This window comes from Antennarius striatus, chromosome 17 (assembly GCF_040054535.1).
Source record: "Antennarius striatus isolate MH-2024 chromosome 17, ASM4005453v1, whole genome shotgun sequence".
NCBI classification, from domain to species: Eukaryota; Metazoa; Chordata; class Actinopteri; order Lophiiformes; family Antennariidae; genus Antennarius; species Antennarius striatus.
The window spans coordinates 9,141,320-9,169,165 of record NC_090792.1 but is presented as its reverse complement, the minus strand read 5'-3'; the positions used below and the strand labels follow the sequence as shown (position 1 = coordinate 9,169,165).

General features: G+C 39.1%; 2 protein-coding genes across 2 annotated transcripts in view; one reads left to right on the top strand and one right to left on the bottom strand.

Annotated features, from left to right (window-relative positions):
* Positions 1-26,708, bottom strand: part of dnajc17 (DnaJ (Hsp40) homolog, subfamily C, member 17) — a 38,645-nt gene extending 11,937 nt beyond the window's left edge. The window contains exons 1-10 of the mRNA XM_068339724.1: positions 26,535-26,708; positions 17,998-18,067; positions 15,774-15,832; positions 15,427-15,514; positions 15,140-15,216; positions 13,558-13,672; positions 12,741-12,790; positions 11,237-11,314; positions 9,418-9,498; positions 8,528-8,647 (exon numbers count right to left, since the gene is read on the bottom strand). Of these exons, the coding sequence (XP_068195825.1) occupies positions 8,528-8,647; positions 9,418-9,498; positions 11,237-11,314; positions 12,741-12,790; positions 13,558-13,672; positions 15,140-15,216; positions 15,427-15,514; positions 15,774-15,832; positions 17,998-18,067; positions 26,535-26,615 (819 nt within the window). The 5' untranslated portion in view covers positions 26,616-26,708. The remainder of the gene's footprint in view (positions 1-8,527; positions 8,648-9,417; positions 9,499-11,236; positions 11,315-12,740; positions 12,791-13,557; positions 13,673-15,139; positions 15,217-15,426; positions 15,515-15,773; positions 15,833-17,997; positions 18,068-26,534) is intronic.
* LOC137611488 (cdc42 effector protein 3-like) lies at positions 151-4,072 on the top strand. Its single transcript, XM_068339725.1, has 3 exons — positions 151-544; positions 639-795; positions 2,057-4,072. Exon 3 carries the CDS (start codon positions 2,181-2,183, stop codon positions 2,796-2,798), a length of 618 nt encoding a protein of 205 aa, XP_068195826.1. The 5' UTR covers positions 151-544; positions 639-795; positions 2,057-2,180; the 3' UTR covers positions 2,799-4,072.
* Positions 26,709-27,846: the final 1,138 nt, after the last annotated feature.

Sequence of the window (27,846 nt, the reverse complement as noted above, 5' to 3'; positions counted from 1 at the left end):
TAAGCAGGAAATCAGGAAATCAGCAGAGCAGAGGGACAATGACAGGGAGATTAGAGATCAGCTAACTGCCCCCCCCCCCCCCCTGGATGACTGACCTCTTTGCTCACTGACTACGGCCTCTTTTTAAATACAAGCATACAATATACAAAACGCACACACTCTTGATTTGCGGCCACTGTCTCTCAGGTAATTAATGGGTGCAGCCAACTAACCTGGAGGATTTACTTTAACGCTTGGGACTAAACTACCAACTTACAATTCAACATGGATGATATCATCTGATGGCTGGCAGTAATTCTAAAAGGGGATGAGAGCAAATTTAATCGCAGAGAAGCTTTAAAAAATATTTTAAAAAGGCTCCCCTTTGGTTCCTTAATCTAAATTGTACTATGACCTCACCTTGCTTATCTGTTGGGCACAAGAAGACTTTCACCAGCAGCACTACTGGAGAGGTGTGTAAGAGCACGTTAACATTGGGAATAAGAGGAGAAAAAAGATCCAAAGTCCACAGACAGACGATAGTCGCCTCGGCAGACGCTCAAAGGTGAAGCATGACTTACTACTGCTATTAACTGAATACAACGACTTGGTTTTGTCACACTGGAAGATACCATTTTAACGGACTGTTTCTCTTTCAGGGCTGTACAACAAAGTCTTTTCAGTCATACCTGAGCAAGTCCCATCATGTCAAGGAAGAGTTTGTCAAGGTGTGCAAGTAGATGCTGCCTAGTTTCCTGACAGAGACGTATGTGGATGTATGGGATTGAAATATTCTGCATTTGCTCTATAAAGCAGGTAAGAATGAGCCATCACTGATTATCTATAATCAACTGTTATTTATCCCAGAGAAACATGCAATAAAAAATATTCAGATCAATTTCTTTGATATGTTGAAGTTTTTACCAGACAGAATCCTTATTTGTCTCAAAGCTGGATCATTTCTGACAGCAGTGAAGGAGATAATGTTTTTTAAAAAAAAAGATTTCATTCGTCTATTTTAATGGATAACTTTAATTTTGACTTGGCCATTAAGTTTTTTCTGAACATGTTACTCATGGCTGGAATCCCAAAGCTCCTCCTTGGCCAAACTGACATGTTTGGAAAGGAATGCTGTTGTGTCCACACTCTCCAATCTCCTGCTGCTACTAAAGTGCCGGTAAAACCTTTACAGGCCAACAAAACCTGTTTGCTATAGTGGCTTACAAATTTACAGAGTGAGTGTTTCAAGTCACGAACACAGATCTAATGTGGGCATAGTTGTTTGGGAGAATGCAAAATAGCAGACAGAGAGCAGATTATCTAACCAACACGCCAGCATTGAAATAAAATGTGCACTGATTAACTCAATAAAATGATTACAGGTCACGGAATACAAAATAGTTTTTTTTTTTGCTTTTTGACAGTTGTTTAAAACTACATTTTAGTTCAAATGGTAAGTTTTATTGTTTCCTCTAATTTTGACCAAGGTGCTTCCTTTACATTTTGTGCAAAACTGTGAAATATGAATAATTCCAAATTAAAAACTACTTCACATAATATAAAATATAGTTTGCAATATAATATCTACACCAAAAATATCTCACTTAATGCATTTCCACATCCTGAGTCACTCGATAAACCCATCATAGATAAATGAACTGACTGCATGAAAGTAAATTGTATTGTTCAGAAAAATCATCAACACTTGTTCCAAGGTTATGTTAACACTCTGCTTTCTGACACAAGATATTTTTTCTTCTTTGCTCTTACTGGAAATCTTAAGTAGACGAATAGACATTTGGCCAAATAATGCTAAAGTTGATCAAATCTAAATCAAGTTGAACACATGCCATCATCAATCAAATACTACAGATTTACTTCAAGCCAAGCCAACAGTCCAAAGACATCTGGAGCTGGTGCTGGGTTGCATGACAAGCAAAGCACAGAGCTCCTCCAAATTCTACCAAAATATGAACAAAATGACCAAAATATTCATATTGCAGTGTTACATAAAAACACTTTGACTAGAAAATTAATTTAAAAATTTACATTTCAATTTCATTTCTTGTGTTTGCAGATGCCATTATGTTTTTAAGCTTGGTCACTTCCTGAGGATTCACTGGAAAACAAAGGAGGAAATACAGAAGGATTCAAAGATTTTCCAGGATATAGAAACACATTAAAATATATTTCAAGCCAAAATGCCACTTAGAACATCATTATACAGGAAATCACCCTCGGGTCGTTGGTCCAGCAGGAGCGCCAAGCGCAGAGAGGTACTATCTGTCAACATGATAAGCCTACCACTGGCTGATTTCCGCCACATCTCACATATTGGCAATGAAGCTCACAAAGACAGTTTTGGAGATCTATCCTTCTTAAAAATGGGCCATGGCCTGCTTCTGCACAGCTCCCAGAGCGAGCAGAATCTCTTCATGGCCTGCTCACCACCACCCAAACCTCCCCGTCTAAACCTGGATGAGACAGACGATTCAGAAAGCCCTAATTGGCATACAAGCCACCAGCACAATGTATCCCAGAAGAGAAAGAAGTGCAGCTCTATGCCACTTCTGGATGGTGAGGAAAAAGAAGGCAACATGGAAAAGGAGGACGATTACCAAAGAGGGAATAATGTTGCTTCCAGTCTGACTTACAGATCAGAATGGGGCAGTCCAAACAAGGATGGCAACCCAATGGACTCTAGTGATAAAAGCCTTGGACAGTTAAAGGATGAGGAAAGTGGCTTTTCCTTTAGCCTTGACCTGGGCCCTTCAATTCTGGATGATGTTCTTCAGGTAATGGACAAACTCCACAACTAAGTGAAGCACTGCAGAAAGTCTTTTCTATGAAACACACTCCTGATTGTATGAAAGGACCAAGATTGTTAGGTTTTCTAAAAAACTGGAGATAAGTGATTGATGGGTGACAAGAAGTGACAAGAAGTGACATAAACATGTGGTGAGAACCTTTTTTATTTGACGTGAACAAAAACATTGAAAAGTGTGACACAGCAAGGAAAATAATTGTATTCCTCTGAAATTCACCCCATTCGGAAGTTCATACCATCTTCATGTTAACAAATGAACTTCCTATATCTCACAAAAAATCCAAGTCGAACACTTTAACCTTATTTCACTTTCCTCGTCTGCTATTTTAATCCCCCAAACTGCACTGTATAGTGCTAAAGATGGCTGTAAAGTCTTAACAATGGTGTGTGCTGGAATCTAAGGTTCTCAAGCTGTGATGCCTTGGCTCTTGCCGTGCTTGCCAATCTATTGTGTGCAGAGGGCAATTTTTCCTCCGCACGCACCCTAGAGGCCCAACTCAAAGGTAGACCAAGGTACCCCCCATTTCTCATTACCAACAATGAAGTAAAAACAAACACTTAGCTCTGCTTCCAATGAAAATCAGGCAGTAGTGGCAGGTTGGGCAGCCAACCAAGTGCGGCCACAAGTCCAAGACCTCAGAAAAAAATGCCAAAGCAAGCTGTTTTCTTAGCTGCAAATCAGACTCCAATGCTCTGCTGAGTGGCACACAAGAAGGAAAGTGGTAAGAGGTAACATGATACTTCCACATATGCAGGGGGTGTCAAGGGAGGAGGACCAGAAATATCCATTATGGCAGCAAAAGTCCTGATGAGGGTTTAAACACTACCTTCTGACTAAACAGACCCCCCCTAAGAAGGCAAAATACGTGCTAGCTTCCCAGACACATTGACATAGAAGCAAATGGAGAAAAACTCGTACTCGTACAACCACGCACAGTGAACCTGAGATTTGTGCGGAACATCAAGGTGGACTTTCTTCAGACTGAGAAAGGATTTAGGACAGAGCCTTGACTCAGTTGGGGGTTGATAGGATAGACCAAGGGGGAAACCAAGACATAGTCAAATTATTATGTTTCCCTCAGGTCGCACTGCCAGTGTCTCAATTCTAACCATATATGGAGCTTTGTATGTATGCTCAAAATGAAGCAGCAATGTTTGTGAGTACAACTGCATTCTGTATCTTTTTGTGTTTCTTTCTTCTTCTTTTTTTGCATTGAAGAGTGTAATGTTTTACATTTTGATGAATTAAATTTCAGATTCCATAATTTGTGGCTTTGTGGTTAGGGTTAGTGCCCCTGTCAATTTTGTAAGATCTCACATGAGAGTGTTTACACATCCTGATCAGCAGGTATTCATTTGGCTTTTTAACCATCAGCAGTCACTGTGGAATAAATAAGCATCATTAGTAACAAACCAAACACATTCTAGTGAAATCACAGCCTTGGTTTATCAAGCATAACAAGCTGCACAGTAATCTCAAAGTGCAGAAACAAACAAGACCAATTTAGTCATGCTTGTCATGCAGAATTTCCCAGAGACTCAAACAATGTATTATCGGGCACTGAACAGGAAACTGTTAGGTAGGACTTGTTCAGAGCTCTAAGGCACACCTGTATGATCAAGAGATGACACTTAACATCAAACCAGGGTATGTCTTGCATTTCAAACAATGCACTCAAATCTATTAAAATGTCACTTTCAAAAAAAGTTTAACTAAATTATGAAAGGAAGATGAACAGACAGATTCTCTGGTGAGAAATTAACTAAGGGGAAAAAAACAAACTAGATCAAAACTGCTGATGTATTTTTTCTAAAATCCTATCCTTTTTCATTATACACTGGACTTTAAAAAACTACTTTCTGGAATGTACCTTCTTACAGACAAGAGTCATTGGCTGTTACAAACTCTCAGTATAAAAAAAAAATCATACGTAGCTCAACAAGTGTTCAGTCACATGACTAATATGACAAGAAAGCACCTGTAATATCACAAAAACGATCTAAAAAACTAAAAATATTGCTTCGTCAAATGAGAGCTATGTCCTGCTGTAACTACATTGGCCAGTATTGCTTGATACTGACGAGACTAGTTGCACGGCTTGATAATGTTCATATAAAATGTTTGTTTTTTTGTGAAACTGATATATTTATGGTTTCTGTATTATAGCAAAATAATCCAACACTGAAAGTTGGACCAAAGGCGGTCTAGAACAACTCTCTAATTATATGCGATTTTGGCACAACTCAGTTTGAAAATTTGACCACACCTTAATTAGAACAAACAAATTGTGCCCTGTTAAATTGGAAAATATACAAACTGTTGAAAGTTATCTTGAACCAGCATATCCTCTTCACAATCCTTTATCAATATGATTGCTATGATTATTACTACCATTACAACTATATTTCATAAAAGTAGAGGATTTATTTATTTTGTGTCAAATTACAACAACAAAAAAGTGCAGCACCTTGCTAGAGGCCTGTTATCTCCATCCAAAAACAGGGGTTATGCTAGGGTTGAATACACCAACAGCACAGCCACAAACTGTGCATCCCATCCAGACTGCCATTTAAAGTGAGACTGCACTTTTCAAGGGCTGGCAAACCATCGGGCTGGAAAAACAATCCCAGAATAGCCGATCTACTGCATCTGGTTTGTGTCGTGACAAGCCTGTGATGACTCTCATGGCTCTAGATGGAAGAAGCAGGCTCAGAAAGCTTGAATTTAAATCCTTCACAATGGATTCACTAAAATAATATGGTAATGTAAACTCCACAATCCATGAATCACAACAAGTAATTAATGACAGCATTACATCTAGTATAGGAACTCAGTAAGTCTGGCAAAGATGAAACAGATGTTTAAGTAGTGATTCCATATCTGAGAAAGTCTGTGAGGCGAGATATGAATCATTAGTTTGACTGTGGAATCCATTAAGTTGGCAACATATGTGAAAGCATATATGACGCAGTATATGTTAGCATCTTTAATCACACATGACAATAACATGTGCATTATCTGATACTGATTATTTTTTTGCAATTGTATACAATAATCCTAAAACCAAGAGGTTTACACTAATTAGAAGAACGCAAATACTCATTTCATAAATCTGTGCATTGCCAATGTCTCGCTATGGCAAAAGGGTAAAGACTGAACATTATGGAACAACAAAGAACCATCTGCAAATGAAAGTAGATCCTCCTTAAAAGAGGAGTTAAATGAAGTCATGCGGAGCAAGGGGAGCAATTCCACAGAGTGGAAGATGTGGCTCTTCCTATTTTTCATATCTTTTAATATCTTTAGTAAGAAAACCTGGGTGGATGAAGTGGGGGCCACATTATAATTCATGTCATATCATTTTTCTGAGCAAGTAGAACAAAAACAGTCAACTGTCAACAATTCAAATGGTCTCCTCAGAGCAGATACAGCCTAATTGTTGACTACCTCATGATACGGTCAGCAATGTCAAAGATCTCTGGATCCTTAGGAGGGGTTTCTAGTGGTATTTGTGGCCCCCAGTTCATTGGGCTCATTGGCAGTAAACAGGGAATTGATCCACACACTGCTGTGATAATTTTCTGTAGCTTTAAAACATAGAGCAGTCAGAGGAAAGACGAGGTTAGAGATGATGGAGCTCTATTAAGACTGGCCCTAATAAGAAATAAGATTCTTAGTCAAGCAAATCACAAACACCTGAGCGATGAATGTATTTGTGTCCACAAATATAAAGATAGCTCTACTTTATGGTGCTTATTAGACCATGCCTCACTAAGACTCAAATTTTGCTATGCTGCATTTAATTTGTTCAGACCTGTAGTATGCAGGTTATTTGCTTTTCATCAAATAATTTTTGTGAGCCTATGGAGGTTTTCTGGGTAGGTGAACCCTACACTCTTTACCCCGCATATTGGATCCAGTTTAATTTATGAAGTCTGGGGGGTGAAGTCATACATCTGTGTCTCTGAGCTCCCTGTAGTGAGACTCCCACTCTCAAGAGTCCTATGTTTGGATAGATGAGGTAAAAGAAGCAAGATCTCACCCACACTGCCCCAATGTGATTTTAGCTGGCTGTTGTGGGGAAGCAATGGAGGAATAAACTGCATTAGTGAAGTATGATTTTTAGATTTTAGATAAGAGTGTATTCCCCCATGTCCACTGACCCTAGGCCAGATGTTGAACGACGTCACCAATATCTACAACACGAGTTAAACTGTTAGGTCTTGTGGGGATTCTTTTGTGAAAAGCATTTTCACTGAGAGCTTACGTGAAAATTATCCAGCCATATTATTGCTTTTATTCTCAGAGTCAGGACATAAAAAAGAGGAAGCAATCAGCTATGGATATCTGTAAGGCAAATCGGGTTACCCTAATAACATTTAAAGAGCTTATTATGACAAGTCCCAGCGTGCAAGCTGAGTCTGACGTGCTAGCCTCGATGAGGGAGTCTGAGACTAGCACTGGGATGGGGTGAACCCCAGTTCAGCGGCAGCTCTGGAGACCCAGAGAAGTGAATGGAAAGAGTATTCTGGTCTGCAATTGCTCACAGGTAAAGATCATGTCTTCAGAGGAGTAAAGTGGACACTGCAAGAAAGAAAGCATTACTTAGTACTGATGGAATGAGAAAGATGGAATGAGCAGATGCAGCAACCATTAGATTATCCTTGACATGATTAATGTTCCTTGAGTGTCTGTAATGTCTTCTTGCATTGAGAGGCGCAATAGCAGACATGCAAAGTCCATTTTTAAAGATGGACTGTGATTTCCAAGTCTTCAGAGGCCACACAAGAAAGAAAATTGTCAATGTATAATTATTTTGTGCAGTAAGCTACTATACCACGTTGTTTGCGATGAATGCGTTCCAGGAACCACAGGCAATTAATGAATTCCGAGGTAGAGCAACAAACTATTTACTTATTATTTACGGTAATTTAAACGTTTATGACCCGCCCCATACTGATATTAAACCACCTTCTATCTGTATTACCTTTCCCCACACTCTTATTGACTGTTTAAAGCACTTTTGTGTCTCACGTAAATCCAAGACTCACTGAACCGAGCGCACTTCCGGATGCTGTCAGCCAATAGAATGCTCGTACGGTATCACATGACTGCCTACCAAAAATCCCTGATGACGTGAAGTCACAAGCTTTGATGCGCAAATGTGCACAGTATACTTAAATTTCTAAATCCGCAATTTCTTCGAATACAGACAATTAAAAACATAAATAAAACTAAATGGAAAAATATATAGTCTACAGCTACAAAGACTGTCTCAATTAGCACCATGGCAGACATTCGGCTAGTCTCACGTGCCAGGCTGCCATTACTGCACACGGTTTCCACTGGGTTGCTGATTGAAATGCAACATTCCTGGGGTCTCCCAGGTCAGGTCCGTTAATGAGTGTTCCAACTAGGGGCTTTGGCCCAGCGGTGGGCCAGCGCCTAACTACTCCAAAGCAAATAAATTGAGGTCCATTTAACCAAACACATTGTTCTAGGCCAGCTGAGGGGAGCGCAGGCATTGGGGTAATATTTACTTGACTGATATAAAATTTAAACCTCAGAGGGTTTACATACCTCTCCTTCTGGGACAGTGTTTATGCAATAGTATTTGCATTGGAAGCTATGTACATGGGAAGATTTTGTAACATGGAGTTAGAATGCTTTATGGGAGAGTGTAGGATGTACAACAATGCATTTTTGAGTTACACTGGTACCTGTGAAGACATGAATTGGCCAAGTTGAGATGCAGGAGCCTTAACCTCAGGCTGTCCTTCAAGCCACGAAATCTTCAACAGATTTTCACTCAGACCACTTTCATTCTTAACTGCCAGCTCCTAAAAAAAACACAAAATAATCCATGAGTGGATCTTGCAATGACTTTTCAATAAGTATTTGGACAAAAAGAACTTGATCATTGACATCTACTGTATAAGAATCTTGCTGTTTGTATCATGTACCTGAATACTGTATTTCTGTGTGTGTGTGTGTGTGTGTGTGTGTGTGTGTGTGTGTGTGTGTGTGTGTGTGTGTGTGTGTGTGTGTGTGTGTGTGTGTGTGTGTTTGTGTGTGTGTTTGTGTGTGTATGTGTCTGTATAAAAAACACATGTAGACATGGACAAAGGTAGATTGTAACTAGGCCAACTCCTAGGGCAAGGCTGGGACTTAGAGATGGGCAGGCAGAGACCACAGAACCTGTGCCCAGATCCCTGTAGACTGGCAATCTTAGTCTTTGGAGGAGGGAAACCATGTGTTGCCGCAGGGAAGCCACAATAAAAAGGTAAACTGTCACAGCGAGCAGCCTGAGGATCCAGACAGTGTGGAACAATGAGGTGGCTCATGTCCTCTCTTACAATGGTTCCAATCAGCACAGAGATCTCTACACTTCAGAATGACTAAAACATCCGTTTCATTTGCAAGAACAGTCCTGAGGCTGTGAAGTCCACGATAGGTGTCATTCTTTGTAATAATCAAACTCAGCAGGTGACTTGAGACTTCAAATGAGGAGTAAACAAACGGGATTCTATCCAAATGTAAGGTTTGGAAATGATTTTCATGACTGAAGAAACACAATGAGACAGTGGTGAAGAATGAGTTGGGTACTTACAGCTGCTCTCACAGTTGCAAATTCAACCACAGCACTTCCTCTCTTCTTATTTGATAAAATCACATTCAAAACATCTCCATACTAGAGGGGAAAAAATGAGAGAATACAATAAAAGTCAAATACAGGAGGAGGGACACATGCAGAACATTCAAATCAGTATTTCCTTTCACAGAGCAAACCCTAACCAGGAAACACAATGCAAAGGTAGACAAAAACATTCAAAGCATTGTTGAAATGTAAGATACTTCTGGAATAAAAATGAGTATTTAATTGGCGATTGGTTTTTAAATATAACGACTAATTACAGGGTTTGTATTTTGGTCTAGTACCCATATTAGCGCAGAACATTGGAGGAATATTGTGTGCAAAATGAAACAAATGACTTCTCAAAAGGGACAGGAGGCAATACTTAGTCTAACAGTCCAGCTACTAAATTTGCAGAAAAGATATCCGATAATACTTTTAGCATAGAGACTGAAATTAAATGTGGTGCTCATCCAACCCCCTGGAACAAAGCATAACCAGAACCAAAGGCTGGTTAAAAAGAAGAGCAGGGTGAAGCTGTCTATCCCTCATTTCTGCGAGAGAAAAATATAGAAAAGAGAAGGCAGACTAGAAATCTTCATCCTTTTTGCAGAGCAATGTGTTTTCTCACCTATAACTAAAATCTTTTGCTCATAATCTATCAACAAAAAAGAGATTGGGAGTAAAGATATGGAGGAACATGACCTTTGATACACTTATTCTGAGAAAATGTAGCTGTCTGGGAACAGGAAGTCAGGGAGGGCTGATGCTTCCTAGGGACAGTCTTGGCTAAGCCAACAGTGACAAAACAGGGTCTCAGGGCCATAATTTCGTAAAACATAAATATTTTAACATTTTTTTCCTCCACTTAAAATATTTAATTATTTTAAGCAGCCAAAGTACATAAAGTTTGCACACGTATGCATGTAAAATTATACATGTACACTTTCTTTCCCACAGAGCAGTGGCTAGTTGAACGAGCTCAAATCATTGGCTGTCACTCAGAGCTTGACAACTCAAACATATTTTTTTCCCAAAAATGTGTTTCCTTTCATTAAAAGAATGTAAGGAGGGATAACATGTTTTTCCAAAGTCTTTATTAGGACATAGCCCACCTGGCTAGAACCCTATTGGTTCAGTTCGTGCAGGGAATAAATTTAAACGCCCTTTTGCGCACAGCTTGACGTCAACAACACTTGCCCTGTCCTCTTTTCAGGCCAACCCCTGTTCCACCAAAAAGCCCATATGCCATATCATAGCATAAGGTGGAATTGGGTTGCATGAGAAGAGCACATTTCCTTAAGTCTCCCCTGGCACTGCTTAATCGCCTGGTAAGAGGGGCACAAACAATGGCGTGCATGGCTTTAAAAGGGCACTTCAACATTGCCCTCAGCACTTTCACTGCAACAAAATTTAATGGGCTTGTGTGCGGTGAAGAATAAAAAGATCTACAGCATTGATGTCATGCAGACCTTTAGTTAGGCCGGCCTCTGCAGGCAAATACAGTATGTACCACAATGCTTCAGGACAGTGAAAATAAAGGGACAAAATTAATCTTCTAGTAGTCTATAACCAGACATAAATATTATTTTATTTTATAATACAAATGTGTACATACTGATTTTCTGAAAGGCCGAGGACAGTCAGCCAAAAGGTGCATATAATCATATTTCAAATAACTGGTTTGTCACGCTACATCCATCCTGAAAAACTAGTCTGGAGAGACAACATGAAATTTTTACTCCATAAATTATTTGTCCGTTATAGTGGTACTGATTTGATTTTTAAGATGTACCTTTCGAAGAAGTCTGAGAAGAATGTCCTTAGAGTAACCTCCATTCGTCTCATCGTGTTTTTTGCACTTCCATTTCAACTGGAGTTAGGATAGACAGAGTAAAGGTTCATGTTAGTTGCAAAGGTCTTTAAGCAATACAAAGTACATCAATGTTCAAGTCTCAATGTTGTGGGCAGGAGTGGAGGAAGTTGTCATCAAAGATGTGTTGCATCTTTATTTGAACCCATTTGCTTGTGTAACAATGTTTGCACAATAGTCTTTATCTAATCTTGATACTTGGCATGTTACACTGTTTAAGAAATATTACCTTACAATTACTTTCTGAATAAGAACTGACCAGCTCCAATGAGCAGCTCCCACAAAAGATGATTTATATTGTTTTTTGCTTGACTGGACTCACATTGTGACTGCTGTTATCCATTCACAAAGTACTGCAAAGCTGAGCTAATATCAGACTAATTTCTTTAAGTAGTAATAAATGGCAAGCACAAAATGTTGAGTAAGTTCCAGCATTCTGCGTACTGTCAAAGGAAGAGGATTTCTGGTTACTCCCATGTCTACATGTCATCTTTTACTGGCAATTTGGTTTGAATAAGATGTTTTGGCATGATGTGAAGTTGATGGTTTTACTCCAGTGACACATTACATTGTTCTCTGGCTCCCAATTTCAATAAATACACAGATGACATTAGTGGAACCAAATGTCTCTTTCTGTTTCTTATGTTCGCTTACTTTGAAAACAACACGGTTTCAAATAACTCATGATGTCAAATGCTGCAAAAATTTGGATGAATCAATGATTGATGTGACATTCATTGCAATAGATTCAATTCAATAAACACAGCTTAGAATTGTGCTTAACCTCACTTATCTAATAATCCCAGAGATTTGTTTCATCTATAAATCAGGTTTAATATTGAATAGCAGGACCATGTTGAACCACATGGAGATAAACCAATAAATAACACTACTCGCTCACTGTCAACACACTACAAGAATGAAAAGAAATGAATAAACATTTTAACTGCACGTAGAGGGCAGCAGCTTCTGAGATCCAAGTATTCCCTGAACTTGACTGTGATACTATCAGTGTTATGGTGTTTATTTTTCCTAAAATTTTAAAACCACATATAATATCTAAACACATTAGATTATATTCCCAGTTTCCATTAACATGTACAGCCAAGATGTTTTTCCAGGAAGAAATACAATACGGCCTCTCTTAGCATAGTAACAGGTCTCCTGACATTTTTTAACCCACTGGAGCAATGGGTGTTAGACCAGCCTGGGTGCTTATGGGTGAGACAGTTTGCAGACTCCAAATAATGAATTACAAATATCATAAGGTTTATCAAAATCCTCACGGAGTTTCTCACTGCACTTTCACACAAACGAAGCAGTTATTCCCTTTCCATCTCTCCATGTTATTTTGCTGGAATAATCAGCTTGAACCTTCATTTCAGTCTCATTCACTGTCTGCAAATGCTGTAGTTGAAAGCAATACCTTCAGTTTAGGGGTCATATTGCTCTTGGAACAACTTTCTACTCCGGATCCTGAGAAACAAAATGACAAGAGGAGAGAGAAGGCAGTTCAGTGAAAAGACAATCAAATAATTGCTTTGTTGATGAAAGACACATGGTATATGGATGTTTGAAACAATTTCAAATTGTCTGTCACGTGGTGAATGCATCAACAGTTCCTTCAACAGTTAAAGACCCATTGAGTGGATGTGAGATGGAACAGACTGTGCTGATCCAGGGGGCCTGACTGCGTGCAAATGGAAGAGTCTCAAAAGACGTGCTGACTATGCATGAGTAATTATTGTCCAGCCACAAAAAGAGGTTCAGTCTAGTGCCAAGAATCAGTAATTCCCTTAAATACCCACACTTCCAGAATCTTACTTTACAAGACCATGAATTTTTTGTATGTCTCCAGAACGGAGACACCATAGCTTTCATGCAAAAATATTTTCAAGAGATTAATAGTATGCGTGTGTGTGGTGTATGGCATTTCTAGGTTATTTTTCTAATTTGTATTACTGCCAAGAAATTAAAATAGACATTTTAACCATTTTTTAAAGCAAAGCACAAATTCACATAAATACTCAATTACTGTTGCTGTATTTATGAAAAAGGACATCTGGTGAACCACAGGATTCCTGATGACTGCCGCTGTCAGACTGACAGTATGACGGTCAGGGAACATAGAGGCTCATTAAGCTGAGGTTTCCAGAATGGTAAAAGGACAACATTCAACTGGATTGCTTAACCTGGACTCGAGTGAAGTTAAGGTTAAGTCTTGAATAGAGAAAATACAGTACTTCTTTGAGTGCTGCTTCCTGTTTGCTGTGTCTCTCTTTCTCTTTGGATTTGCTCTCTGACGAGCCTCTGTTCCTCCTCAAGCTGCCTGGATCCTTCCTCTCTCAAACGAGCAATCTGGAAGAAACAGACACATGCAATCAGTCATACTGGTTCTAACTGACGGGATCCATCTTTACTCTTCATAAAGCACTAATGTAATTCACCACTAGCATAACATTCTCAGACAACCTGTCTGGAATTCTGTATTTCAATGAGACAGTGCAGACCACCTTATTTCTCTAGTTAAAGTAATAATACTCAGGATGAGGCAGAAAATGAAACAATGCCACCTACTGGTCACCACTTTCCTCTAAGAAACCTCCTGCTATAATTAGTGCTCATTGTGCAAATTATAGCAGGAAGAGTTGTAAGCATTATGGCCCGCAAAATGTATTGTCCCGTCCCATTTTCGATTTTATTGTTTAAATGTTTCATATATTTTTTCATGAACAAATGTGGCTGTGCCCTCACCTCGTGGCCTGGATGAAAACATTTTTATTGAGCATTTTACTACAGGAAGGAAGGATGCTGGTGAGTGTTTGGGTACTGTTGTGTGCGTGTGTGAGTCAGCTGGGTATCCACAGATCTTTCTGCAAGGCTGCTCTTCCTGTCCTTGTTGTGGCTGTGAATTATGTGTGCTAAAATAGCCTCTGTTGGGGTCTGAACCATGCTTTTGTTTTTTTTACTTGGTGAAGAACAGAACATCTTTTGTATCACAAAAAGTAGGCATCTGACAGGGTCCATCATGGTGTCCTGGTAACAGCACAGAATTAGGGTTTCTTAGTCCCCGCGCCCCTGAGTTCTGGTGGCTTTCTATGACTCTGTTTGTGGTTCGGTACAGAATTAGTGGATTCAATAAGCTGGTCGAGCTACAGCCTGCAAAAAAAACTTTGGAGACTGGTTTGGGGAGGAGGGGACACTTTCTTAGGTGTACACATCTTCACTGCTTTTTCACACAAAAATATTTATCGGTGCTGTTAGCGAAGTGCATTTTGGTCAGTGTAAGGTTTATTAGCACAGACTCTTTCGTCTTTGGTCATATAGCACCAATTTTAAAATAGCTGTTTTACTACAGTACAAACTGCCCGGTTTTATGACAAACCATCATTCCAGCAGTGGAATATTTCTTTAAGTACAATGAGCACATGTCATAACTCACTACGGAAGTATGCATAGCATTTTTATTTATCACGGGCTTTCGGAATAAAGTGCATCCAGTCATGCAACACCACCTAATGGGTTTACTAATAATTATGATATGGCAGTTACAAAATGCCTCTCTCAGCTTGAGCCTTTGTTCCTGATCCAAGACTTTGAAAGATTTCAAATCAATAAAAATTAGGGGATGGTTTAACAACAAAACAGAATAAATGCACTTGGGTGTGCTTCAGTATAAAACAAAACCTACTCAGCAAACAGTTGACACTTGTAGTTTGGAAAAATGTTATTTTTTCTTTTTACATCCGACTTTCTATATACGTACTATATATGTCTAGGTAAAATTAGGTGCAGTACTGTCTATTATACTGCATGTTATCTTACCTCTTCTTCAAGTGTTCTGGTGATTCGTACCTCCTCCTGGCTTTGAGCTTCTGCATATCGCTCTCTGGCCTCCAAATCTGTCAAACACACTGTGTTTATATTTCCTGTTTCCAGTCTTACTGTCTCTGAACACAAATATGCTTCCTAGGCAGCATAAGGGCTTCCAAGATATCCCCAATCGGATGTGTCAAAAGCAGAAAACTGCTTCACCTTCTGCTTTTCTTCTAAAAAACATGGATGTATTTTATTGAAGAATAAATAACAATTAGAAAAATGTAGTGACTCACCAAGCTTTATTTTCTTCCTCTTTTCATCTAATTTCCTGTTTCGTTCTTCTGCTTGTTTCTTGGCAGCATTAATCTTATCATAGGCAGCCTGAAAAAACAGTATAAACTTAATATATATATATAGTGTGTGTGTGTGTGTGTGTGTGTGTGTGTGTGTGTGTGTGTGTGTGTGTGTGTGTGTGTGTGTGTGTGTGTGTGTGTGTGTGTGTGTGTGTGTGTGTGTGTGTGTGTGTGTGTGTGTGTGTGTGTGTGTGTGTGTGTGTGTGTGTGTGTGTGTGTGTGTGTGTGTGTGTGTGTGTGTGTAGTGCAGCAGGTGATGACAGGTTTGGAGGCATTAGTGGTTTTACCTTGGCAGCAGCATCAGTCAGCACCTCTAGAGCCTGGGACAACTGGTGGAAGAGCTCCGCTGGAAGAGAAGGACAACAGAAACAAGCAACCGAAGAATGAGCTACTGAACACAAATTAGACATCCTGTTACATATCTTTTCTTCTCCTTTCAGGAAATCATTTTACACAAGGAACTTTGAGAACAACAATATGGTTAAGATTTCAAAAACGTATATAATATGTGAAGTCAATATGTGATAAACAAGAAGTGGAGGAGAGCGACACATTTTTATGTTTAGTACAGACATTATAGTGGAAGGAATTATTTCTTTAGTGAAAGTAGTATTAAATCTCTCCTTTTTGAAAATTAAAGTAGGTTAGTGTCAGTTCTAGTTGTAGGAGAAAAAGAACTGACTTGTTTTGATAGTTAGGTCTCTATTGTCGTGGAATGTTCTCAATGGAATGCAATTCTATGTTAGGGATTAAAGCAACGGATGGGACACATAATTCAATTTGAACACAGGGATGATGTTCATGAAGTCAGGGGAACTAGTATGGACTAGCTATTCCCGCCAGTGCCAGACACTGTTTTTTGGGGGGGGGTTTTGGAAAAAAATGTTGCTAGCTGCCATTGATTTTCATTTTGTGTGTTGGAGGGGATGTAGATCAGTAATATGTGTCTGGCTGCTCTATGCCATTTCCTCTACAGCATGTGTGTGGTTGTGGTGCCTATTGCACTGTCTGACAGGCAATCAAGGAGAAGTGAATATCCTCCTTTTTTCTTTCTTCTAAAACCAGTAACAATCCAATCCTCATGGTATGATAACCATCAAAATTTATACCGTATTATCTTGTGAAACAGAAAACCATGGCAATCCCCAAGAAGACATCTACATGATCCACAATGTATCTGCAACATCTGACATTGTATGCTCAGATATTCCCAAATTCTTTGGGCAACAAGTTGAGCAAAAATGGTGCCATAAGGCTCATGAAGCCAATTTTCCTTAATGACACGTTGATCCATACACTTCCAAACACCTGGCCTCTCCATTTGTCTTCCATTAGACCATCCTGTGGCCACAATCACAACTACCACGCAAGACCACCTCCCTAGTTGTCATGTAAGACACACGCACACACGCACACACAAACACATGCACACACCAAATGCACACTGGTGGAAGAACACAATCCCACTACCCATCATACAACTGTCACACTACTGCACCATAATAGCCAGGCTTAATCATTCACTTATGGGAGGCCTAACGGACTGATACTGTTACTCCCTGTGGGGACTGGCATTGCACACTAACAGGAGGCTCTGGCAAGGATGCTGCCAGCACAGGCGGTCAAGTTACCTACACACATATAATGGGCTGGAATGAAATCCAACTGGGAAAGATGTGCTATGCCCACTAGGCAGCCCAGGGTATCAAAACATGTGGGATTCAGGAAAGGGAGGGTATACAGAAGGTGCGTCTTCAGTCGATGAAAAATTTTGACCCCCAAATCACCTCTTAAATGCATACAACCTTTCCCTGAGGTTCAGAAAGTCCCAAGACTTTCTCCGCTCTCATGCGATAGTAACTGAGGCTATCCGTATGCGGGTTCAAGTGTTGAGGCCCTCCAAACCACTTCTTTTCCATTTCTGGGAAACCGACCCCCTGCTTTTGCATTATCCCTCTCAACCCCCCAACCCGACCAATTTCCCAGTTTCTTTCCTCCTTACATAATCAGGAATTGTCTGAACCTTCCAGCAACCACAGAAACCTCACTTGAATACATGCCTCACGACCCGTCTTTTGTCCAAGGTGACTCTTTTTTCCCTCTCTCCTGTCAAAAAGCTTCATTGATATTTCCTGATTTAATTATTGACATGCTGTTTGGCAGCAGACAGCGGAAGGGCTCACAAAACGAGGAGGATTGGATTGTGGAAACACTGGTAGTGCTGACGGTGTTTGGCAAAAAAGCCAGCCGGAGAGACAGTCCCTAGTTAGTCTTCCTGTCGAGCTCTGTGACTGGGCTGTTTGTCTGACTGTAACTTACTTAGAGTCATATTTTGTAGCATTCATGTTTGGCTTTGCAGTTTGATAGATTCATGATCACATGATTCACCCTAATCCATCAGAAAATAGTGATGAAACTGTATAAATAAATAAAGCAAGTCTGACAAAGGTTTGAGGCTCGATGCAGAGAAGAGAAATGAAACACGATAAACACACGACCTGACTCACTCACCTGCTTTTGGGTTGTCTGGGTTCTTGTCTGGATGGCATTTTAAGGCTTTATGTCGATAAGCTTTCTTGATCTAAGAGAAACACAGGAGAAGCCCTGGAGTTACGAAACAGAAAATGACCATCGTGACAAAAAGATGCACTTAAGAACAGAGTTTGGACACATAAAAGTAAAATTTGTACGTTTAGCGCCAGTTAGTTTTGTCATGTCCCCCATAAGAAAATTATGTCTGAATATAAAAATTATGCCTGAAAATGCTCCAAATGAAATAGCACACATGCTAGCAGTCTGACATATAATAACTGTGATCTACATGTGGTCAGCATTTATATTCATGATTGTTGTTTGGACCAAATCAACACCTGAGCAGATCTTCTGCTTGATGTCCTTTTGACATTTATTAACGTAACCCAATCACTGAAGATTGAAGCGGTTAGAAAGATAAATGCAGCCAGAGTTAAAACCTCACATTCATACACCTCAATTTAAAAAAAAGAAAAAAGACAATTTTACAATAACATACACAACAGAGTGCCATTGTCTGTAACAAGAGAAGAAGAGTTATTTTAATATCTTAGCCAAAACCTTTGGTAGGGGTCAGCGAACATAGGTGGAAAAGCTAAACAATACTTTCACTTGCGCTAGCCATTCGCGACTTCGCCATAGACTAAGTAAATTCCAGATGGCTACAAGGTTTTTAGCCTGTGTAGCCACAGTGGAGTTCTTATTTTTAGGAAAAAAAGGCAAAAACTTATAACTATTTTGGATTCGTGGAAGTCCCTGAGCAATAACATAAGAAAACAATAGCATGCGGCTATTTCCGCATGCCGACGGAAATAGCTGAAGTAACCGCTCCCAATCATTAAAATATGCACCCGGGTCATGACCTCCTCTCGTCCAATGAAAAAAAAGGATTCTATTTTTACAAGCTAAACAAGGCGAGGACGACCAATCGAAAGAAAATGAGAATAGAGTGTTTTAGAGTAGATTTTGAGTTAAAATTCTCATTGAACAACAAATGGTGAATTCTGAGAGGGGGTAGCAGTGGTAACAGACCGATCAGAAGGTAAATGAAAGATATTATCAACACTTTTTTGTAGTCTTAGACTTTTGATCCCTATGACCGGCAGGAATAACCAGTGATACATGTAAATGTGTATTCACCTCACTTGCTATTTTATATGCCTTTTTAAATTGAAATGAAAAATCATATCATCGAATTTAAAAAAAACTGTGGCATACCAATGGTGTTGGTAGTGGTGGTGGTCAAAGTTAAAATGTCTTCTAGTCCAAGTAAAACTTACAAGTAAACATTGAGTAATACCAAGAATCAAATTTATTAAAATCAAAGGGTCTAAGTCAAAGTTAAAATGTCTTTTAGTCTCAGTAAAACGTACAAGTAAACATTGAGTAATATTTTGTATGACTGTATCTTAACATAGAGAATGCAAGTTTTTAATTGTTGAATCTCACATTTATACCTGCATAAAGTAGGATAGAAATAAAGATAGTTAAGTTTGAACTGTTGACTTTAGTGTATTTTTGTAGGTAAACTGAACAGAAGATTTTGCCCTCAGAATGCACCAGAATGCAGGAAAACAACCCCATTTTCTAAAAAAAAATTCCCCGAGGGAGGCCCCCCAGATCCCCCGTGGGGGGGTTGTCCCCCCACACCCCCAACGTAGTTTTGCAACCCCAGCTATTGAAAACTTGCATTGACTATGTGAAGATACAGTCGTACCAAATATTGCTCAAAGTTTATTTGTAAGTTTTACTTAGACTAGAAGACATTGTAACTTTGAATTAGACCCTTTGATTTTAACAAATTTGATTCTTGGTACTACTCAATGTTTACTTGTAAATTTTACTTGCTATTATAGCAAGACGCTGTCTTGGACACAAAAGGTGGCTTTTTGTGGCTTACTCAATTCTTTTACACTGAGCCACAATGGCTTAGTCATACTACCTCCTAGTGCAAGCCCAGCTTTGGAGTTTTGTAATGTCATATGAGGTTTTAGTTATACAGTGGTACATCTACTTACGAAATTAATTGGTTCCGGAAGAAATTGCGTAAGTAGAAAATTTCGTAAGTAGAGACTTGTGTTTTCCATGCATATGCCCTAATCCGTTCCAAGCCCCCAAAAATTCCGACATAAATATTTTATAAAGCATAAAAATGCATCAAACTACCTTTTGTTTTAATAACGTAGTGATTGTAGATGCATTACGGCCATATTCTTTGGCGAGATCAACCAAACGCATCCCTTTTTCATGCTTTTCTATGATCTCTTGCTTTGCTTGTATGGACAAAAAAACTATTTTCTTCTTCTTTTCTTTTCCTCTTTTCTCCATCACTTTCTTGGGGTCCATAGTGAATACTCAAAAAGTTAATACAGTATATTTTCACAAAACTATCAGAACACCTCACGGTTCGAGAGCCGAATGACGAGGACCCTGCATAAACACCGATCTAGCTCCACACAGAGGTCCCTCTTAGCCAATGGGATGCCAGGAAGATACTATGTAATAGCCAATGGCAGAGCAGCTATGAGAATGGTGCGTTCAGGAACCTGTGGGAGCTGTGAGTATCAGCCGATACTGTATTTTTACCTTACGTAAGTCGAAATTTCTTTCGTAACTAGATGCAATATTTTCCTGCTGAGAAATTCCGTAAGTATAAAATTTTGTAAGTAGAGACATTCGTAAGTAGAGGTACCACTGTAGCTGATTTTTTTAAACTCTGGGTCACTGCATGGAATGTTAACCATTCGTTGGTCCTCCTAGGGACCAGTTAATGACAAGCTGGTTTTCATTAGGTCTCTACTCCTCTGGAGAAAAAAGGGAATCAGACCAGCGCTGAAGCTTCCATGCATCCATTGCACACATTCCCTTACGTACACACACATCAATAATCTCAATCATCAGTGGCAATGCTGGGCTTGATCACACACAATCCCCTACGTGCAAATTCATCTCCTACAGGCCACACAATGTAGGAGCTCTTCTCTTCATGTCTGGGAAGCGTTTGCATTGGACGCCTTATCCTTTGGCATATGCACTCTTTCCCTGCGTGTTGTTTTGTACAATTTTATCTCCCAAATTCAAGCCAAAACATACAGAGCTAACTTGAGTGAGGAAAAACATAAGTCGACCTTAAGGGAACTAATCCAAATGGTGTAATCCATCAGTGTCCAAGCCTTTTAAAATGCAACTCCAATGAGGCTCCATGACAGTCAAGTTAGATGAATTAGGATGGATTCCCAACATCAAAAGTACAAAAAATAAAGAAACGTGATTTTTGCAGAGTACACTGGAGATTATTGGGACACAAATAACTCACTAAAGTCACCATTCCTTTCCCCTATCACATGGTCAACATCAGACTTTCTGTTGTTGTAAAGTAAATAAGAACTTGGTTCATTGAGAGGGCTTTGAGAGACTTGACCACATTTACAAATATTTAGTCTGCTGCTTGGCATACACTGCCTTCCTGCAGTTCTGACAATGACACGCAGCTATTGACTAGCTCCAAACTCAAATGTTTAGTGTAGCCTTTGTCTTTTGTAATCTTTCTTTCTTACTTTTCTTTCTGTTACGTACAAATATTACGTGATATTTGTAATTTTATAGCTTTCACTTCAGTCAGCACAAGAAAGTGGATTACGCCATTAATTGATAGTGATAAACAACATCCTGACTTGGACAGCCCTGAATGGGTTTTGACATCAGAAAACTGGACTCAGGACAATACATGTGTGTTTTAGCTCTTTAACTGCAATTTGATGTACAGTTTTGCAGGGGAAAAAATCAAACACTGCGCAGAAATCAATTTTAACCTGATAGGGACATAGAAAATAGATGATGACTTTTATGATAATCTCAGTTTGCAGTTCTGAAGTAAAGTATGTGTGAATAAAATAGACAGGTCTAAAAACATTGCGATGAACCTTTAAGAGCACTGGTCATGTCCTTAGTTTACACTCACTCTTCTACTTGTGTTTTTCATCACCTGCAGCCAGCTGACAAGATAAACATGTCTACAAATGTGGTGTAATCGCAGCAGATGTTTGACAAATCCACTTCATCACTAATGGCATTCTCTGTGGAGAACAGTCATGTAGCACGTTATATGTTTCATGAGGTCATTAAAAGTCAAGTTACTCTCTACGTTCCAATTATTTATGCCATTTCTCTCCTGTGTTTTTCTCATTCTTATCTCCCTGTCATTTTACTTTGTACTACAGCATCCTCCCTGTCTTGTCTTAACTGCTATATTGTTAAATAATACATAATTTCTATCAATACTGTTACACACAAGCCTTGATTAATGCTGGAAGGCCCTGAAGCCTGCAGGTCCAACTACGTAGTCGCCAAAGCAGCCCTTTTCAAAAAGTTAGCACATGTGTGGATAAGAACAAATAGAGCAGTATCTTCTTACCATACTAATCCAGTCCATTACTGCACCAATTATGTCTGCGCAGTTCACCATGACCTTTTGGGACTGGATCTTGAAACAATCCAGTAAAACCATGCGCGGTGAAAACTATAAGAATTCCTGGACTAAAATCAGCTGCTATCCTGTGCTCATATAGAAACAACAAAGTTAACAATTAACACCGCCTGATCAAGATAGATAGATAGATAGATAGATAGATAGATAGATAGATAGATAGATAGATAGATAGATAGATAGATAGATAGATAGATAGATAGATAGATAGATAGATAGATAGATAGATAGATAGATAGATAGATAGATAGATAGATAGATAGATAGATAGATAGATAGAGATAGATAGATACTTTAATAATCCCAGAGGAAATTGCACCTTCCAACTATTGTTATTGTTATTCATTCATTCATTCATTCATATGTTATACTTTATTTAAAGGTTATCACATGCCCAATGTCCTTCTCACAATAAATGGCAACTATTTCCCACATTTCAGTTCACAAAATGGGGAAACAAGAAATAAAGGTCAGAGTAGCTCAAAGACTCATTTGCCACCTAAGACAGTAAAGTACATGGACAGGGCCTTCCATCCATATTCTGCATTCATTTTGCCCTCATTTTGTGAACATGTTGTCAAATCCTGCAATTAAGGATGAAACAGAGCGGCGCCAACAGGAAAGGTTTGGGCACTTAATCCATAACACAAGCAGAGGCTGAAGACATCACAAAGAACACCATATTGATGTGAAACATTCTGTGTACATTGCCACACTATTTTGTATGTACTAGGGTGATTTTCACACTCTAATCTATCAGTGCCATTGCTTTGTTGTGAAACTTTTGACTCTTCAATAGTGTCTTTGCAATTCCTCACTTCTAATTTGAGGGAAGCATGGAGGGCATTGACAGATACAGGTTTTGACAAGGCATAGGATGTATGTTGTTACATGTGTATACAACGGGAGTATAAATGAGTCTGATGGGCACAAAAAAAAAATTTCTGTGCATCCTGCATGCCGCGATCTTCACCGCTTGCCCACATCTTGTCCTCATTAGACCAGTACATGGTGCCAACTATGGTTGACAAACTGGTCCTGATGCAGGAGCAGCACAGCCTGGGTGAAGCTCATAGCCTGTGTGGCTGATTAGCTGCCTGATCTGCCATGAGCCCATCCTCCTTAATTACAAGGCAGTGCTATTTATGGGTCATTATCAGCTTGTGGAAACACAGAGGGAGAAGGAACAGAACAGCAATGACAGAAGCAAATGGAGACAAGAAAAACAAAACAGAAAGAGATCACAGCAGCACGTGGCAACAATGAGAAACAGTGAGACTATGGACTAACTCTTCAATGTACATATACAGTACACTGCCCGGCCAAAAAAAAAGTCACCATTTGGGTTTCAATAAGAAAATTGCAGAGTTATGATCAGGGGTTGTTTCAGTTGGTCAAGTCTAGGCTCAGCAATATTATTCAGCAAAAAATTAAGTCAGCTGAGCATCTGAATGAACTGAATGACCAGGCTATCCCATAAATGGATTTTTTCTCGCAGATGGCACGATCATATTCCAGGACAACAATCCCAAAATTTATCGGACTGAAAGAGTGGTCCAGGGAGCGTGAGGAATCATTTTGACACATCAATTGGCCCCCACAGTCTTGAGCTTAACCCCATTCAAAGTCTATGGGATGTGCTGGAGAAGACCTTGCAGAGTGGTTTGACTCCTATCGTCATACAAGAACTCAGCCAAAAATTAATGTAATTCTGGACAGAAACAAATGCTGTGACGTTGTATGAGGTTGTCAACACAATGCCGCGGCAAATGCGCACCGTAATCAAAGCTACAGGCAGGCAATATTAGAGTGTGTGACTTTTTTGGGGTCGGGCAGTGTACATCACATACATATCAGATACATATGAAAAAACGTGAAAAAATCTTGGGTAGAAGACATTTGTTACTTATGTTACTTATGCAAACCAAATTCTCAATCAGGATTCTATTCCCACCAAATTTGTCTGATGCTGTCATTTAAAACAACTGACTCCAGATCATATCTTTGAACATAAATGATGTCAGATGACATCACATATACAAAAACTTACGAACACCTGTTGTATCTCCGACTATGTGTCTCAGTACACAATGCAATAACCTTAATCTGCCTGCACTAATTAAGCAGACACTTAAATTGTTAAGAGTGATGTTCTAGTAATTAATGGTTTATAATGCTTAAAGCAGTTAACTCATCCATGATACTCTATGGAAGGAAACCATCCATGTGAGTTATTAGTCCAAACACTGCAATACATCAGATATGCCACAATTTGTAAAAAAAACAAAAACACAAGAGATACTGTGAGGACTTGGCAGTTAACACTGTTTCACCAGGCATCCTGGAGAAAGTAACACACACACAAAGGCAATCACAACCTCAGCCCTGCTCATATACATTCATGAACATAACCATTAAAATGGTGGGTGGCTTGAGCAACAGCCTTCCTCAGCCCTAAAAGGATAAAGCAAACCACCCTCATCCACAGTCATTAAATCATTGTCTACAACACACCACTTTCCCCAGCCAAGCTCAAACAAGCGTAAACGGCTGAGATGACAGGACAGATACTAAACAGAACCAAAAGAAGATGCACAATACAATTCATCTACATCAATTCATTGTCAAACAAGTAAGGAATAAGTCAGCGTTCTGAGATGAGATGAACTTCTTTCCTATTTCTGTGACAAACAATAAATGACAGTGGTGGTCTAGCAGTGTACCAAACAGCTAGTAAATAGTGCATTTAATGACATCTGTCTCAACACACTTGATTCTCAAGCCCTTCAGGCTCAATCCACTACATGCAATCAAGAACCCTCACTATCTCTCCCAATCATCAACAGACCTCACAGAACCAGCCTTCTGCCTATTGCAGTCTGTTCTACCCACTCGGTAACCACTAACTTCCTCCAAGATAATCCTCCGGGGAGGACAGGACTTTGAAAACTAATTATGAAATTAAATTCTTCCCTCTATTTTGGCAATAATTTTAATTTCCATTTGGGGCCTGTGATTCCAGATGTCAGAAAACTGTGAGCAGAGGTGGTCATAAGGGAAAAGCACAATTTATGTAATGATATCAGATATCATAGTGAACCATGCTTGAGTGAGAAATGAATACGGGAGACAGGCAATTTTGCTGGGTTGAATGGAAATCTATGTAGGACCAAAATGGCAATACTACACATATAGAATGTAGACTATCAATAACAGATATATGATTTGATAAACAGGTTGTCTAAAGTACACAGTATTTACTGACCAAAAAATTTGTTTGTCTTCCAAGCTTTGCGACTTGTAATCATATTATCACTTTGGCCAAAGAGCAATTTGTTAGATGTCTTTCTCCTAAGAATAAGACTACTGTACCCATTCAGAAAACTGTAAACATAACAAATAAAACACTGATCACATTTGTACATTTAGAATTTGTTAGAACTGGAACAATTTGGAGATTAGCAGCACATCTTTTTGTAAAACAGAGACATTCATGACTTGTCCGTGGACCATACTCATTTTTTTTGCAATTTTCAACTTTTTGCGACCGAATTAATTTAACAATTAAATTTGGGAAACAACCGATTTGTTGGTACCTAAAATAAAAGCCTGCGTCTAGCCGTGAGTTTGACTGGTTTTTCTGGTGCAATGTCTCCGCTCCGTGGACTGTTCGGAATATCACACCTTTGACATTAGCCACTGACAGGTTTGTCTCTAACACAGAGTTTCACTGGTTTAATGTGATTCATTGCTCATCTTACCTGGCGTTTCTCTGAATTTTATTTAACAGAAAATAGTCCTTGTGATGCAGGATACAAACACACACTTCTATAAGCTCCACATTATGGTAGCAAGCTACAATCAGTTCATGCTAACAGACACAAAATAGCCTCACACGCTTGGTTAAGTAGCGGAGTTCACCACCCTCTGTGACTGCATTCTATCAATTAAATTAGCTAACACTCCATTACGACACCGGTCATGCGCTGCTGTGGGTGGCTCTGGCTACCACCTAGCAAAATTCACTCACCTCTTTCGTTGAAGCAGTTTGGTCAATACCAAGTAAAGAGTACAGGTCCATTTGTAGAATATCCTTTGCCTTTCCAGACATGTCTGCTGGCAATAGGTTCCGCTATAAATTTTGCTAAATATAAAGACTATTGCTATGTGGAGGTTTAGCTTCCACGGTTTGTTGTCGTTCCACTTCCAGGCAGCATGAATTTGACGTAAACCCGACGTCATCAACCGCTCAACTACGAAGTACGATGCACCCTGGGAAATGATGTTTTTATGGTTGGATGTGTAGTTCAGACTTTTTTAATATATACAGAACAGTATTTATTTGCTCATTGCACATGACTGTATGTTTATTGTGTATTTTACTGCTTTATGTGCTTCCCCTTGGAACAAATGAAGTTTTTTGAATTGAATTGAATTGAGCGTGTGACTTTTTTTTTAAAAATTCAACAGTCACATTATTTGCACAATGTTTGCACAATGTTCGCACATTCCTAGACACATTCACTTTTTGCTCAATTATTTTGCAAAAGTAATCATCTAGTATTCAAGCTTTTCTGACTTTATTATCCAACAGGATGCAACAGGATACCATATCAAATTTCATGAAGGTGATGAAGGTGGTAATAAAACTGTTCTGATTCTGTCTCTAATTTTGCTTTTTTTAATATCTGCTATAAGTTAATATCATGTTTCCTGTCAGATAATGCATCATTCAGGCTCCACAAGAAACAGTACAACAGTTAGTGTTTGTATAATTGCCAGCACAGCTGCACCTTTGTTTAGATTTGAATTGTGTTTAGCCAAGTTAAGTAACCTGTTGGTTTTTTTCCTGATCAAACCTGGCAACACTTTGCAGGAAAATTTATATATAAACAGAGAAGTAGTTTTTACGCTTATGACCAGATTTTTTTTTTTACAGCAATATTTTTTTAAATGTACTGATGGCACCTTTGCTGGACCTTCTGGTTGTTGATCCCTGTTGTTGCTTTTGTTAGTTACCTGGAGTCGTCAGATGGTTCAGGAAGATGAGCACAGCGGTGTAACAATACAGTTGACCGGTCTAGCTAAAAACCCTACAACCATATGGTGTTTCATTTAATGGTCTTAGAGGCATTTTGTATAATATTTGTGTAGAGTTTATAATATTTCAAAAACCAGTGAAAATTCTATTTTTTCCGAGATGCTGTCTACAACTGGGTGATAACAGTTTTTTCTTAGATAAAGATAATCTATTGTTGCACCATTGCTTTTGGGCAGGGGGTCCATGATGATATAGAACTAGTAACATGCCCTGACTTGTCTTGAGTAACTGCCCTGTCCTT

Coding starts and splice junctions, on each gene's coding strand:
- LOC137611488 (XM_068339725.1), top strand. CDS start 2,181: ATGCCACTTAGAACATCATTATACAGGAAATCACCCTCGGGTCGTTGG.